The sequence below is a fragment of the Vigna umbellata genome, chromosome 8 (genome assembly GCF_029865625.1).
Source record: "Vigna umbellata cultivar VRB3 chromosome 8, Vumbellata_1.0, whole genome shotgun sequence".
Classification (NCBI taxonomy): Eukaryota; Viridiplantae; Streptophyta; class Magnoliopsida; order Fabales; family Fabaceae; genus Vigna; species Vigna umbellata.
In genome coordinates, this window is record NC_142172.1 from 43878583 (window position 1) to 43893795 (window position 15213).

At 28.5% G+C, this 15213-nt stretch overlaps 1 protein-coding gene across 1 annotated transcript; it reads left to right on the forward strand.

Annotated features, from left to right (window-relative positions):
- Positions 1-6822: 6822 nt before the first annotated feature.
- On the forward strand, positions 6823-8480 carry LOC124822787 (C-8 sterol isomerase). The gene is made up of 3 exons (XM_047294853.2): positions 6823-7510; positions 7674-7823; positions 7911-8480. The coding sequence occupies exons 1-3, from the start codon at positions 6884-6886 to the stop codon at positions 8199-8201; spliced, it is 1068 nt and encodes a 355-aa protein (XP_047150809.1). The 5' UTR covers positions 6823-6883; the 3' UTR covers positions 8202-8480.
- Positions 8481-15213: the final 6733 nt, after the last annotated feature.

A 15213-nucleotide genomic window follows, 5' to 3' on the forward strand; every position in this document is an offset into this window, starting at 1 on the left:
AAGAAAAAAAGAAAACAGAAGGAAGAATATCTCTTTAAACTTCACATGTCCGTGTTTTTTTCACAGATTTATGTCATCATGTTTCTTGTACTTTGAATATCTCTTTCTTTTCGATCCCTATCTCCAGTACCGTCTTCCTCTGGATGCATAATAAGATATTAATATCCAAGCATCGTTTTCCTTACATCTCCATATTTTTTTTCTATGCACATTTTTCTTGCCAGAAGATACTACATAACCCATTTTGCAAGTCAAGCAACACAAAGCTTTGACATTGCCCTGAAGGAAATAAATTGTTAGGTTTAAGAAACAATTTTAGACCACTCTATTCACCCTAATACCTATGCATTTGTCGCATTTGACATGGTCTCAAACAATCAATAATATCCCCAAGCAAAAGAATAATAAAAATTATGTTTATACTAAAACACTGACGCTCAAGTCAAAATTTTTCTTTCGAGATCTAAAGTAATATGATTATCAAAGTGTAAACTTTACCTCAAAATTAAATCTTTATTTATATAGTTTATAAGAATCTGACCAATTAATTTATCTTTTAATGGTCATTAATATTTGTCTTAACCAGTTATCAGTCACCGTTGTAATATTAATTATGATTTAACTCCGTTTAATTGTTGTTGGAACCGAGCGACTGCAAAGCTCCCTACTGCGCATCTACCGCTTGGTCCTTTTAAGCCGGTACGTCACCATATCCGATCAATTGGCTATAAATTTATCGTAAAAAATAATAATAATAATCAACAACCGTACGAAAATTTGATGAAACCATATCTATGGTCAACTTCCCTCAATTTCCATATACTTAAACATGAGAACACATGATATAGCATAATATCAGATGATCTTATCGAATCCCACATCGGTAGCTAATATGACGTAGTGTTAAACTTTTCCTTTTTCAACTTGGTTATGTGGTTACATAGTTTTCTTGTGGTTGAGGTAATGAAGCTATTAAAGTCAGAGCAGATGAAGGACCATGAAGTAGCCAAGACACTCGATTGGTTGTGCTTAAATATGGCGTATCAATAATGTTCATGTTCATTAAGGTACTTGATTATAATTAAGTTAGGTGTGTTGAATTATGAAATCATCATTAATGTGTTGCCACTAATTTTAGTTCCATTAGAGATCATTTCCAAAATGCCTTCTGTTTGTATTTAATTATGTTATTGTTCAGTACTCCCTCAATGGATATTTTGCTATGATTTGTTAGTTAATTCCAAGAAAATCTCTTCTAAGTCTAACATTGTCTTCCACCCCTCTTTTCATTAGTGCACATCTGGAGCATTCTCCCTCTGTAACTGCTCAATCAATTACCTACATCTACAAAATAACAAAATAATTAATTATTGCATATAGATTAGTTATCTACTAACTGAAAAACATAATAATTAAAAATAACAATAGAGTTGCTGTCTGACTCTTAACAAAATCAATAGTCGTGAAATATTTGTTTAAAAATATATCTATAAATATTTTACAACTTATGGATATTTGTGATATCTGTATAGTTAAAAAATTATTTTATAAAATTTTAAAATAAAATCTGATTAAAATTAAAAAATATATATAATATAATATAAATTATAAATTTAATTTTAATTAACTTTAATTTAATAAAATATAAATTAACTTATTTTAATTAAGTTTTTATTAATTTATTTTTTAGTATATTGGGTATTAACTACATTTTTTACCTGAGTTATTGTTGTTTAATTTCTCAGTTAGTTATATTACCTAATTATTGTGTATCAATATATTAAGAAATGTAATATTATGTTTTTAATATAAAAGTAATAATGTTTAATTTAAATGAATGAGTAACTTTCATTCATTTCATTAATAAAAACGAATATCATTTATATTATCAAATAAAGTGTCTTAAGTATTGTTTTTCTCATTATAAGTGATCACCATTATTAAAGAGACCGAACATTTTATTTAATTTATTTTCAGTGAAAGTAATATAAAATAATTATTTTTTATATCAAACTACAGTATCATTTTTATATTAATAATAAAACTTTCCGTCTTGACATGTTGCGACAAGAAAATAAAATGGTAAAGTAAAATAATAATTATATCACCTAATTAATGGAAAAGTAAATAATAAACATTAATTAAAAATATATAAAAATTTAAAATTCAATAAACTAAAAAAAATTTAAAAAAACTTGATTAAGAATATAATTTTTTTTGAATGATTTTAAAATTTAATTAAGTTATTTTTTTATGGTTATATAATTATTTGCAATGTAATTCTTGATCAAATATTTGCATTGTATTTGTCACCAAAGCAGCGAGAGAGATATGAGAGATATAGAGTGTCTATTTGGACTAGCATCAACAAAATTAATTTAAAATGAAACTGATTTTGAAGTAGTGTGACTTATAGTTGAATGTTATTATCATGAAACGATTTAACAACGAAATTGAGTACAAATTCTTTTACTGAATACAAAAATTATTTAAATTAATTAAATTTATAACCTCGACATGTGCAAAAAATGACGTTATTTCATATGTGAATATAGTTTTAGAGAATCCAAGGTGAAACAAAAATGGTATGGAATGATAGATGTTTCAATAGTGGAGGACATAGCATTTGAAATTTATGTTTGAGAAGGCAGAAGAAGCATTGCATTGAAAAAACTTCGAAACTTATTCGTTCCTCAATCTGTTGGAAAAAGCGATACTTTCCCACCGCAGGATTCGTGTCTTCGTTGCTTTAGCCCAACATTCACCAACCCTTCCATACTCAACTTTCCTTCAATTCATACATGTTGAAAAAATTAAAAAAGTTGCTTCATTTTCCGCATATATAGGAAATAATAAATTTTATTATATAAATAAAAGTTTAGTATTTCCGAAAAAATATTATGTAATAATGATTTTTATATTTAAAAAAAGTAATTAAATTTCTGTTAAGTATTTTAGCTCTTTTATTCATTTCTTAAAAGTGTTTTTTTTCTTATTTGAAGAAGTCATCTTGTTTTAACTAGTTGTCTAAATATTATTAATCAAATTTATTTTTCGTTTACTTATAATTACTTAAAATATTTTTATACGTATTTTGTATATGAAAATTTTACACAATATATTATATAATAAATTAGTAATTAGTCCGTTAATTTAATTTTTAATTCAAACTACATAATAATTAAAAAATAATCCAAAAGGTATGTGTAATATTTAAGCATTAATATGTTTAATATTTAAAATTCTCTTCAATATTCTAATAAAACAATCAAGATAAAGAATTTAATTTTATAAAAAATAAGAAAGAAATATATTAAAATATGAGAAATAGTAATAGAAGAAAGATAAAACGAGTTAAAGTTAGTTGAACTAACGTATGGTTATAAGTTGATTTAAAAAAAAAATGTCACATCTCAATTTGATTTCAATTGAGAGAGAAATGAAATTGTTTAATTTTAAAAAAATAAAACTTAATTAAGACAAAATAAAAATATAAAATTGAAAATATGTAAAAACAAGAAATCAATTTAAAGAAATCATTTTTTATATATACTTTAATATTTTTAATTTTTATGGTATTTGTTTCCAATATTATGCATGACTTCCAAATATCTGTTGGCACTAACATTATCATGAATAATAATTCCCTTATGGTCTGACATAGGTCACTGTAGAAACAATGTTTCAAAACAATCCCTCCCTCACGGTAATTATAGGAATATTTGTGGTTGAAAAACTGGCCACCTTAAGTTTTGATGACGTTTGCTTCTTGTTTTAAGCCCCGCTTAAGGGGAAAGTATCAATTTATTTCATTAATGGCCATTATATCCTATCGTAATCTCATTAATTGTTTAATTTTTAATCTACTATAATTACTAGAATCTTCGAGGATACTTCTGGTCTAGTAAGCTATTTTTATGAACTTTGGACTTAGAAATATATGGTGGAATATAAATATTTTAGGTAACTCTTACCTACAAATTTAGTTCCGTAATGTGTTTACTTTTTTGTTTGTGTGTTTTTCAAAGTAGTTAAAAATGAAAAATAATTTTTTTGGCGGAATAGCATTTAATATGGCTTTTATTGGGATGGTTTGATTTTGGTGAGAGACAACAAATATGAGTTAATTCATTCTGGAAGCCAGCTGTTTCTAATCCTGTTTATTATTTTGAAATTTTTTATAATTTTTTGTATGAATGGACAATAAATTTTGTTTTAAAATTTTTTCCATTTGTTTCAAAATCTAAATGTAATGTCTATCAGAGATGGCAAATATTTGATTCATCATGGATAATGGGATAAATTAGGTTAACTCATTACAAGAAAACGGATTAGACTTTATAGTCTGCCGTGCAAAGGTAACTCATAAGCTGACTTATTAATTAATTTTTTTAATTATATATATATATATTAAAAGTATATTATGAATATTTTTAAGTTGTAATTAATTAATTAATTTTTAAATAAATTAATTAAAATAATTATTTTTTACGGGTTAAATTATTATATTATAATTAATAATTAAAATTTAATTTGTATGTGTTAATAATTAAAAATATAAGATTATTGTGTATATAATACATAAAAGTTAACTTTTAAATTTTTATTTTTAAAAAGTATATTGACGTCTAACTCGTTGTATAGTTCAAGACGAACTAAGAGATAAAACTTTATATCGCATAATCGTCAGTTAACTGCACAGTCACCTTCCTCACATTCTTAGTTAGTTTTCAGAAAGCGGTTCTTATTAGAGAGTCAGTGATTGATTTGTAAGTCATCTAATAGTTTATTAGAGATGCAAATTAAAAGTATTTACAAGTAAAATATGTTTATCAACTATTGAGTCAGGATTAAGTCCATATTAATTAAAAATCAATTCTAAAACCTATAAATTAAGGTAAGAGGTCACATTTATTGTCCTATTAAAAATTAATTCTAATTATCTAACTCTACTGACTTAAATATCTAAATATTTTTTAAAGGTATATATTGTATAAAAGATAATAAAGTAAAAACTTTGATTCCTATGTTAATTTGGAGATTGGTTGAAGTTTGATGTTGAACACAATTGATCTCAATCCCATTTCTAAAATAATTTCAATCTGAAATATCATATCAAGCCCATTTTGCCACTTTTAAGTTTGACTATTTTGATTCTAAATTATAAGATGATAAATAAAATCCTCTTATCATTCTGCATAGCTATTCTTAGTTGATTAATGTACAGATTAAGATCTTAATTCCTTGACCCGTTAAAGATTTTGATTTGTAAATAATAACGAATATTTAAATATTAATTAATCGAACACAAGCTAACAATATTACTTTGCGAGATAAAACATTGAAGGTCTTGCAAGTAAAACGTTTGATTTCATCTTAACGAAATCAAATTTATTGCAAAACTAAAATAAACACCAATGAAGTAATCGAAAAATGATGACTGGATAATAAAAGAAATTGTAGACGGGAACAAAGTATATAAGATGAACTTCAGAGATTAAAGAAAATATTAAAAAATGTTAATGACAACTGTAAATTTCAATTCACAAATGCACAAACTTTAGAGAAAAAATTGAAAAGGAAAGAGAAGCAAGGACTAAAATTCATAATTAAAGAAAAGTTGTAGACTGAAAATCGATTGAATTAAAAAAAAAGAGGAGGATAAAGAAGAAATAATGCCTATTGAATTAAAAACTTGTAATGTAAACTTTAGAATGTATATTGAAAAGAAAATAAAATAACTATATTTGGATCACTTATGCAGTCGTCCCAGTCATGTTTTCTTTTTTGGTACAAAATGAAAGTAAGAATTAAGAGACTATGACTCTAACATGACATGAAAAAAATACTTATAACTATAAATATTAAATGGTGAGAAATATACATTAAAAAAATACTAGGTTTTCGTTTTATCAGAATGAACATATGATTTTAATGTTTCTAATTTAGTATCACAATTTTAATCTGATCATTAGGAAGTAACTCACTCCAATTTTCATTTAAAGTCAATGCAAGTGTACTTTTATCACCATCATCCATGATGACCTAAGCATTTAATATCGTGTCAACAATCTTCAATTTCCTCATATATTTTTCGTTACCATGATTATGAATTTTAAACTTAATTTAACTTATAAAATTGATTTAAAGAGAGAATTATATACTCACTTACATATATTATATATTGATTTTATTTAAGTGAAACTTTCAACACAAACTAATATTTTAAAAGTGAAAACAATAAGATTCTTGAAAAGAGAAGGTATTAAATTTACCCAAACTATACCCATAATATTCTGAAATAAAATATTTTCTAATAATTATTATAAATCGTATAGAAATATAATAATATATATCAACATTTTTTTTTATCAAAAAGAATCCAGGCTTGCTAATTAAAATAATGACAAAAAAACATATTTACAATTTCAATCTCCAAAATCATATCTACTGATATAAAAATATAAATACAATATTATTACGTGTAGCACTTTTGTAGGGTACGACTTATTATACTATTTTTTTTTTATTCAATGAAAGATATTGTACATGTTACTATATAATGAATAGAGAGAAAAAAAAAACAAGAAATAATACTTTTTATTAACTTTCAGGAGGTTGGCCTTAGAGAATAAATAATTACTTCAAACCTGATAATTTGTTAGTTCGAAGACAGTTCTTTCCTATTGTTAATTTTTGAAATTTGAAAACACCTTAACAGTTAAAGTAAAATAAAATCCTAAGAAACTAATATGAGCGTTGGGATTCAAATTCAAAGGTGGGCCCGAAACCACTTTAAGGTTGTTACCAGGAGCCACCAGAGGAAAAATCAAAAGTAGAAAATAAAAACAAAAAATCTGTGTGTTGGGAGAAGGAAGAAGCCATGGGAACCCTCTTTGTGCAATCAAAATCAAAATCCAGCACATGGGAAGAAGACAACCGTGACAGCAGCTGCTACTTTCCTGGTTGCAAGAAAGATGCCAATTGCAATTGCGAAATGTGTTTGGCCAGCATCAATGCCACCCTCGATCTCATGCCCACCAGCGTCCATAAAAGCACCCTCACTAAGCTCTCTAAATCCAACAAAAACAACAACAAAGTTCTATGTACTCCTATCTCCTTCGATGCCTCCGTTGTGTCCACTCCCCGGTCCAGTTCTTTTCAGCTCTCATCATCCACTCCTCTCTCCAAATCAAGTTCCACATCAGACTCCACCCACGAAATGGAGAGGCAGAGCACGAGACAACAAACCTCTGCTTTCAGTTTCTCGAGACTGCTTCTCTTTTTTGGATTCCTTCTATCTGCGGACCTTGTTTTCTCCTATGTGGTCTCTGGGGTTTTCAAGCCTGCTTTGTCGCCGCATTTGGTAAAAAGGTTCGGTGAGAAATGTAGCCGAGTGAATGATTTGAATGGAAAGCTGAGGCTTTTGCACAAAGATTTGGCAAGCGTGGTTGTTGGACAAGTTTCAAATTGCAGTTTTACGGATACCTCGTCTTGGGAAATCAGCCAGGTATTTCTTACTCTTTAAAAGAAAGCTTTTTTATTCTGTTTTAGTTGATTATAGGATAAAATGAGACTACAGCTAAATAATCTAAAACACATTTTCCAATACATTTTTAAGCTGTTAATAATAGGGCAGTATTGCTTAAAAAAACCATTAACATTTTGTACAGGATGATCTGCTATTGAATTCAAGGTGTACAATGTACAAATCTCTTACAGAGGAGGTAACCATTTGGGGATGGCCTTTGCAAACAGCAGGATTGCTCACAAATGGATTCTCTACTCGAACATTCACTCTCTTATCAGGAAGAGTCACTCAGGTGAATTCTCTGTTTTTGTAGTTACCATCCCTAGACTAGGATTGCTTGATTGTTGTTGACTAACTCCTTGTCAATCTGTTTATAAAGTGGAATAGTGGACAGGGAAGCTATTTGATTTTGAAGAGAAATACTTCATGGATGCAACCAAAATGGGATGCTTCAGCAGTGCAATTAGACCCCAACACTTGGATTCTTGAATATCAAAGGAGCTCTATTATTGATGGTACAAGGTTGTATTCTGCAGCATTGGAGTTCCTCAAGTTTAGGATTTCAATAATTGTCCGCAGATTGAAGAAAGATTTCTGGCTTTCTGTAGCATTTGAAGATAACCATTATAATGGATTCACTCCAGACAAAGAGGCTCAAATCCCAACTTGACAAAGATTAGATTTTGGAGTTATAGATCTTTAATCATCAGCACCTGCCCTCATATCTTGTGAGGAGCTCCATTTTTTTTAGTTTTATTTTGTATATGTTTTTACTAGCCCAATTTACTCTGCAAAGCTATACATTTGAATAGAAGAGGATTGTCGGACAAATGCACTCTTAGAAGAAATTAAGAGAGGGTATAGCTTTTTGATCATCAAACAAACTTTTCTTTTCACTCTGTTTACAAAGAAATTTATTTAAATATGTAGTAAATCTTATTGACTTTCAGTTGGACTTCGACATTTGAGAACAAGAACAAAGTTATTATGTGGTGCGCCTCCTCTTGGACGGCTCCCTAATATAACTTCACTTTTTCCAGAACTGAAATCTAACATCCATTTCTTTGGTACCATTACATCACCCTCCTCTGTGGAGAATGGATTCTTTAAGTTTTCATTTCATTTCCCTTTCTATGCGTACACTACTGCAAATGACATTATTCTGGTGGAATGTATAGTGCATAACATTGCTCTTATGCTTAAGTCTTAATATATTTTCTGCAACAAAACCTGGTGGAGTCAGAAAATTTTTAAATACTATCTCAGCAAAAGGTTCGATTTGGTGATATCAGACCAATAATGTATATTCTCTAATATCTGATGTGTGGTGTGCATATCATTCAGGGCTCCTTCAAAACTCGTTTTATCTTCATGTCTGTTTTATTTCACTTCGCTTGCCGACAACAGTACAAGTGAAATCAGCATTCTGGTCTTATCAAGCAGCGCTATGTGCTGCAGTTACGTTTCATTGAACATCTTAAACTATTTGGTCACATATCAAGCGACCTTCTTCCAAACCCCTCCTCCATGTTTTTGAAATCAGTGCCAATGGGTGCCCAGCTGATGCTATATCAGAATTTTTATCCCTCTCATGATTTCTAACATAATTGATTGTATTATGACCGGCATCTCTTAATTATGACTTCCAATAACACAAATTAGTCGTCTCTGGACTTAGTTTGCGTTGCTGTTTATACAAATGCCACAGAATTTTTACACTTTTGGACAAGTGTTTAGTTTCAATTTTTACCCCCTCTTTCAATTGTAGTGTTGGTACTTCTACAATGCTTTTAAAGGTACCAGAAAGCAAAACCTTATGATTGCTTTAAAATGTTGGAGTTTAGAAACATAAGAAAGTTCTTCCTACCTATTTTTGGGCCTGCGATACATTGTCACCAAATATCTGCCTTTTTTGTCTTAGAAAAAGATTCATATCAAGTAATTTTGATTATTGAACCATATTTACGACAGAGATGAAGAGTAACATGATAAATAGTGAGATGTGTAATTGTTTATATAATAATTATATATATTTTATGAAAATGTTAATTTTGAACTTATGAAAAGAATTTAGATACCTAATATCCTTAATTTTCATTATTGACATGTATGTTATACGTAAATATCGTGTAAATAGTGAAAGAAATAATAATGAAGTTACAAAACTTTTAAAATATTAGTGTATAATATTTTATATATATATATATATATATATATATATATATATATATATATATATATATATATATATGGTTAAATATATTTTTAGTCTCTAAACTATCAAGCAAATTTGTTTTTAGTCCCTCTTTCAAAGTAAGGTACATTTTAGTCCTTCTCCTTAAAGAAACCTTAATTTTATGTCCTCAAAAACTAACACCGTTAAAAGCCAGCTGAGCTGGCTAACGGTGTAATGCCACACAATTTTTTTTTCTGACATCACTCCTGCCATGAGCCACCTCTGTCATTTCCCTCCCTGCTTCTATGTTATTTTTAAACCTTTTTTCTTAAAGCAAAAATATACATAATTCATCATAACCACACATCCTCTGCACTTGGAAAAACCTAAACGATCTGCACGCTTCGCCGATTTCCTACACAATCTGAGCTCTCTTTTCACAACCCAAATTGATTTCCCTTTTCACTATAGATCTCGTATCAAACTCATATTCTAACTTTAGTCATCAAAATTGAGATTGAAATTTAGAAACCGTGAAATAGAGATAAATTGAAATAAACAAAGATAGTGAACACACCATACGCATCCTTTCTTCTCTAATCTATCTTCAAATTTCAAACGGGTAAGTAAAACACCAAAATCTCTACCTTTTCCCAAATTTGTATCTTTATAGAATTAAGGATTAAGTATATATGAAATTTCCAATTAAAAATTAAAACACCCTTTTGATATTTTATTCAATTTTCCTCAAAGCAGTGAGGAACATCTCACAGTAAAATGAATAAATGGGAAAAAACACAAGTATAGAATTAGCCAAAACATACATGATTAACTAACCCAAATGAGATCAACAGCTGAATGACAATAATTGTCCATGACCAAAAGCGTGTAAGTTAAAACTCTGATTTTTTTCCAAGTCTTTTTTCGGTTTCTCCTCTACAACCAGGTAGAACAGAAAACTTGGTAAACGAAAGTTTAGAGAGAGAAAGAGAGAGAGTAAAGCAGGAAAGGGAGGGTGTGGGGTTGACGACAAGGATTCCAATGTCCTTGGGTTTGACGCGGGTGTTGGCGAAGAGGTTATCAAGGACGTCGAACATGACCTGCTCGGCCTCTTCCCTGGCATGGTGTGGTGGGAGGAAGTCGTCGGTAAGGGTGGAGTGGTGGATGAACTTTTGGAAGTGGACGGTGAGGTGATTTTGAGGACGGTAGCAGGAGAAGTCGAGGTAGATGTAGGTAGACGACCTCTTCTCTGTCATTTCCCTCACTGCTTCTACACCCATGAACACACGTGACACACCGTCAGCCAGGTCAGCTGATTTTTAACGACGTTAGTTTTTGAGGACCAAAAATTAAAGTTTCCTTAAGGAGAAGGACTAAAATGTACCTTACTTTGAAAGAGAGACTAAAAACAAATTCGCTTGATAGTTTAGGTACTAAAAACATGTTTAACCCATATATATATATATATATATATATATATATATATATATATATATGATAATATCTCTTATTAATGTAATATTTATATTTTTATTGAAAAAAATTTAAATAATTTTTTAAAAAGCAATAAATATATTATGATAACATATAGATCTGTTAGAACAGGTAATCTGATTCGATCCAGTCCATCACGGGTTGTTCATTTAATGAGTCAATCCAACCCGGCTCACTTATTAGCGAGTCGAAAAATCGAACCCAAGCGTAATCCAAGACAACTAAAAAAACACAAAAGTAAACAAATAAATTTAAAAAAAAATATCATACAATCCAAGCGTAATCCAAAAACAAACACAAAAGCGAACAAATAAATTTTTAAAATTGATAATTTTTGTATCACTTGTCCATTTATAGTATTAGAATCTTGAATAGATAAATCTATAATATTTTTCTTTCTTGAAACATCTTTTTTCTTTATCCCTATCTATAATATAATAAAAAAATGTTAACTAATAATATTAAAACACAAAATAATAAATAATTAAATTAAATTAGGTGGGTTGGTGAATCGACCTAACTTATCAGAGGTTCGGATGAGCCGGATTCTAAGTAAATCAGGTTGAAAACTCGTTCACATGAAAAGAAATACATTTTTTTCAAATTTAATCCGATTAGAACTCGTGATGGATTACAATCCTTATTTACAGAAATAGTTACAAAACTCATTAAATTTAACGTAGATTCTATTTGATTTTACTTAATTTAATTTTAAGTGTATTCAATTTTACTCCATATCGTCAACTTAATTTAACATATTTAACGTTAAGTCAAAATAGATCTTTATATTGAAACAAAAGTTACAAGAAGTTATAAAAAATGATATAACATAATAAAAGTTTGAAAAACTAAATTACAACTTAAGCATATTTGCATCCGATGACATAACGTAACTAACAATGAAATTAAAAAAAAATCATAACATCATCCCATCAAAACTCGTCAACATTTAAAATATTATTTGGAAATTCACATTGAGACAAATTGCTGAATTAAAAAGAAATATACATATGGCATAAACATGTTTTATAACGTATATTTATAGATAAATCTTATTAATATAAATATGATATAATACTATATATTCAATAAAATAATTTATTAATTTTTAAAAAAATTATCGAGACACTAGCTAAAATTGTTTCTTAAGCGAATTCGTGGTAGTGGGTCAAATTGGAACATTCCATAGTTTTTATTTTATTTTTACTTAAACTTCCTCCCAATATACACTGAATCTATTTTCTTAGATTCCAATTAATCAAATTCTCTCTTCATCGGAAAGGTTTGATGAACAAGATGAGTTATACAGTGATATTTTATGCCGATTTAATTTAATCTGATATTTGATATTCCCTGTTTTAAAACAATGATGCATTATTAAATACTAATACAATATATTTTAACTATATTTTGCTTAGTATATGATATATTGGCTCATCCTATAAATATAACGAAAATAGAATCTATTTACATCTCAGAATATTTTTTTTCTGTTTGATTTTAAATTTATAGTCTTTCGAGTAAATGATTTCAGTCCTGTCTTGAAATGATTTATATTTACACTAAGTGTTGAGTTGGACAAGGACAATCTAACTTAACATAGTCACATCTATCATGGCCATTATTGTGTAATTGCCAAATATATATTTAATTTTTGTTCACATATATCCAAATTTGATTTCAGTTTCTTGTAATAACTTTGGTTGGTTAAAGTTTTTAGGGTTTTGAAAGGGAATGATTTTAATATTTACTGTTAATAGACTTCAATTATTAATCACTTTACTTATTGTATGCCAACTTACCATTACTAGCTTCATGTCTCAATTAATTGTAATCCAACCTATCATGATTGCCCCACCCATAACTCTCCCATCACACTTCTTGAGCCTAATTAACTTTCTCGATTCTTCATGACTCCTTTAGTACTTAAAATAATAAAGTAGAGTTGTCAAAACAGGTCATTCGGTCCGATCCGATCTGACTCACCACGGGTTAATCATTTAGTGAATCAATCCAACCTGACTCATTTTTTAGCGAGTCAAAAAAATTCGAACTCGGCCGACCCACCACAGGTTAGTAGATAAATGGATTAGCTCACTAGCTCACTTAATTACAATTTGTTTAAAATAAAAAAAAATTATAAACTTTCTATAATTCAAATCTAAACAAATTTCACCTCCCAATATGAGTGTTTAATTAATTTTGAAAATAAGAAATTTGAATAATTTTTTCAAGCAAAAAAGAATAATAAATATTTTTTTATAAAATTAAAATTAAATCTTATTAAAATAAAATGAAGTAGGTGGGTTGGTGGGCCAACCCGGCCCACCACGGGTTCAACCCGCATGAGTCGGGTTTAAATGAACCAGGTTGAGATCTCACCCGCATAAAAAAATACATTTTTTTCAAACCCCACCCGACCTGAACCTGTGGTGAGCCGAATTGACCTACGGGTTGTGACTCATTTTTAGAGCTCTATGATAAACTAAATAATAGTAAGTAAATGGTTTCTTAATATCAGAACTGCAATTTATAATTTTTTCCATATTTTTACCCATCATTTAATTTTATTGCGACAAAAGTAATTTGGGTTTACAAATATTTTTAAATTAAGTATAATTTTAACGTTTAATATATGTATAAAGTTATTAAAATTTATTCTCTGTAATTACAAGAGAGTGTGAGTAAATATTTTTTTTCTAGACATGTAATATTGCATCACCTACTACATTTTGTATGTAAATTAAAAAATACAGAAAATTGTACGGTTTCTAATCAATAGAGACGAGAGAAAGAGAAAATATAAGATATTAATTTTAAATGTGCATTTAAATTCATTTTCACTGGATCCAATAATAAAAATGTTTTTTAATATCTCAACATAAAATTACTAAAATAAAATATTTATTAGTAATATTTAAAAAAAATTACAATTAAAAATAAAATATAAATATAGTTCCAAAAAATTATTGTATAACAAGAAGATAAGAAGTATAACAAGAAGATAAGAAGTATGAAGAAAATAAAAACAAATTAATAACGAGAGAACAATAATAATATTCCTCTTGAGATATATAAACTCTTGTTCTCTCGTTTGGTGATCATTGCAAAAGAAATAAAACGATACAAATAAAACAACATACAAGAAATAGTAAGCTAATATACAAAAGAATTGGTCTAATTTAATCATAAAATACCAATTTATAAACTAAACATATATAATGTTTAAAAAGTCATATATTAACACAAATAATTGATATTATACTCAATTATTCGGATACATGTTTTTGACATAGGGATTCAACATAGTAATGGTATATATGCTTTGCAAAGTCATAAATAAAGAGGTTATCACTCTTCCCCTTATAGGGTTAGTCATCTTGGTACCTATGACCAACAATATAATGGTTAAAACCTCCTCCACATAACTCATTCTACTCTATTTAAGTTTGAATAGTTATTAGAGTTCATGATACATTTTTTCTAACCCCTATATGTCAATACACACACTAATAAGACCACAAAGAATTTCTCCATAAAATTTCTTCAACAATCATCATCACACATATCCACAATAATATCATCATCTCAATAAAATGTTATAATATTCATATAAAATGACGTTCGGTGCCAAACCTTTTGTGAAAGGTAGCTCAACGACAGTCCTTACGCTTATCGCCAAACCTTTCGCAAAGGTGGTGCTTAACCAAAGTTGTGGCGCTTAATGTCATTTTTCTCGCAAAAAGGCATGCTTAGAGACACCCTTTTGTCGTAAAATTACTCCAAACATGCAGTGAAAAATGACATTTAGTGGTGATATACTACTCCTACTTAGCGCCAACGCATTGACATTTTTCAATACTCAGTGATACAAAACTGACGCTCGACGATTTGAAGTTAAAATGCTCTTAGATCTGTACAATAAACTAGCGTTCAATGTCAAACTGTCACAACTCATTATTGTATCGGATATCTGCATATTAATTTTTATGATTTAAAAAAAAAAACATGT

What these genes read in the sequence shown, in the direction of transcription:
- LOC124822787 (XM_047294853.2), top strand. Translation starts at nt 6,884, where the DNA reads ATGGGAACCCTCTTTGTGCAATCAAAATCAAAATCCAGCACATGGGAA. An exon ending in CGTCTTGGGAAATCAGCCAG is followed by an intron (nt 7,511 to 7,673) that starts GTATTTCTTACT and finishes CATTTTGTACAG; the next exon opens with GATGATCTGCTATTGAATTC. An exon ending in TATCAGGAAGAGTCACTCAG is followed by an intron (nt 7,824 to 7,910) that starts GTGAATTCTCTG and finishes CTGTTTATAAAG; the next exon opens with TGGAATAGTGGACAGGGAAG.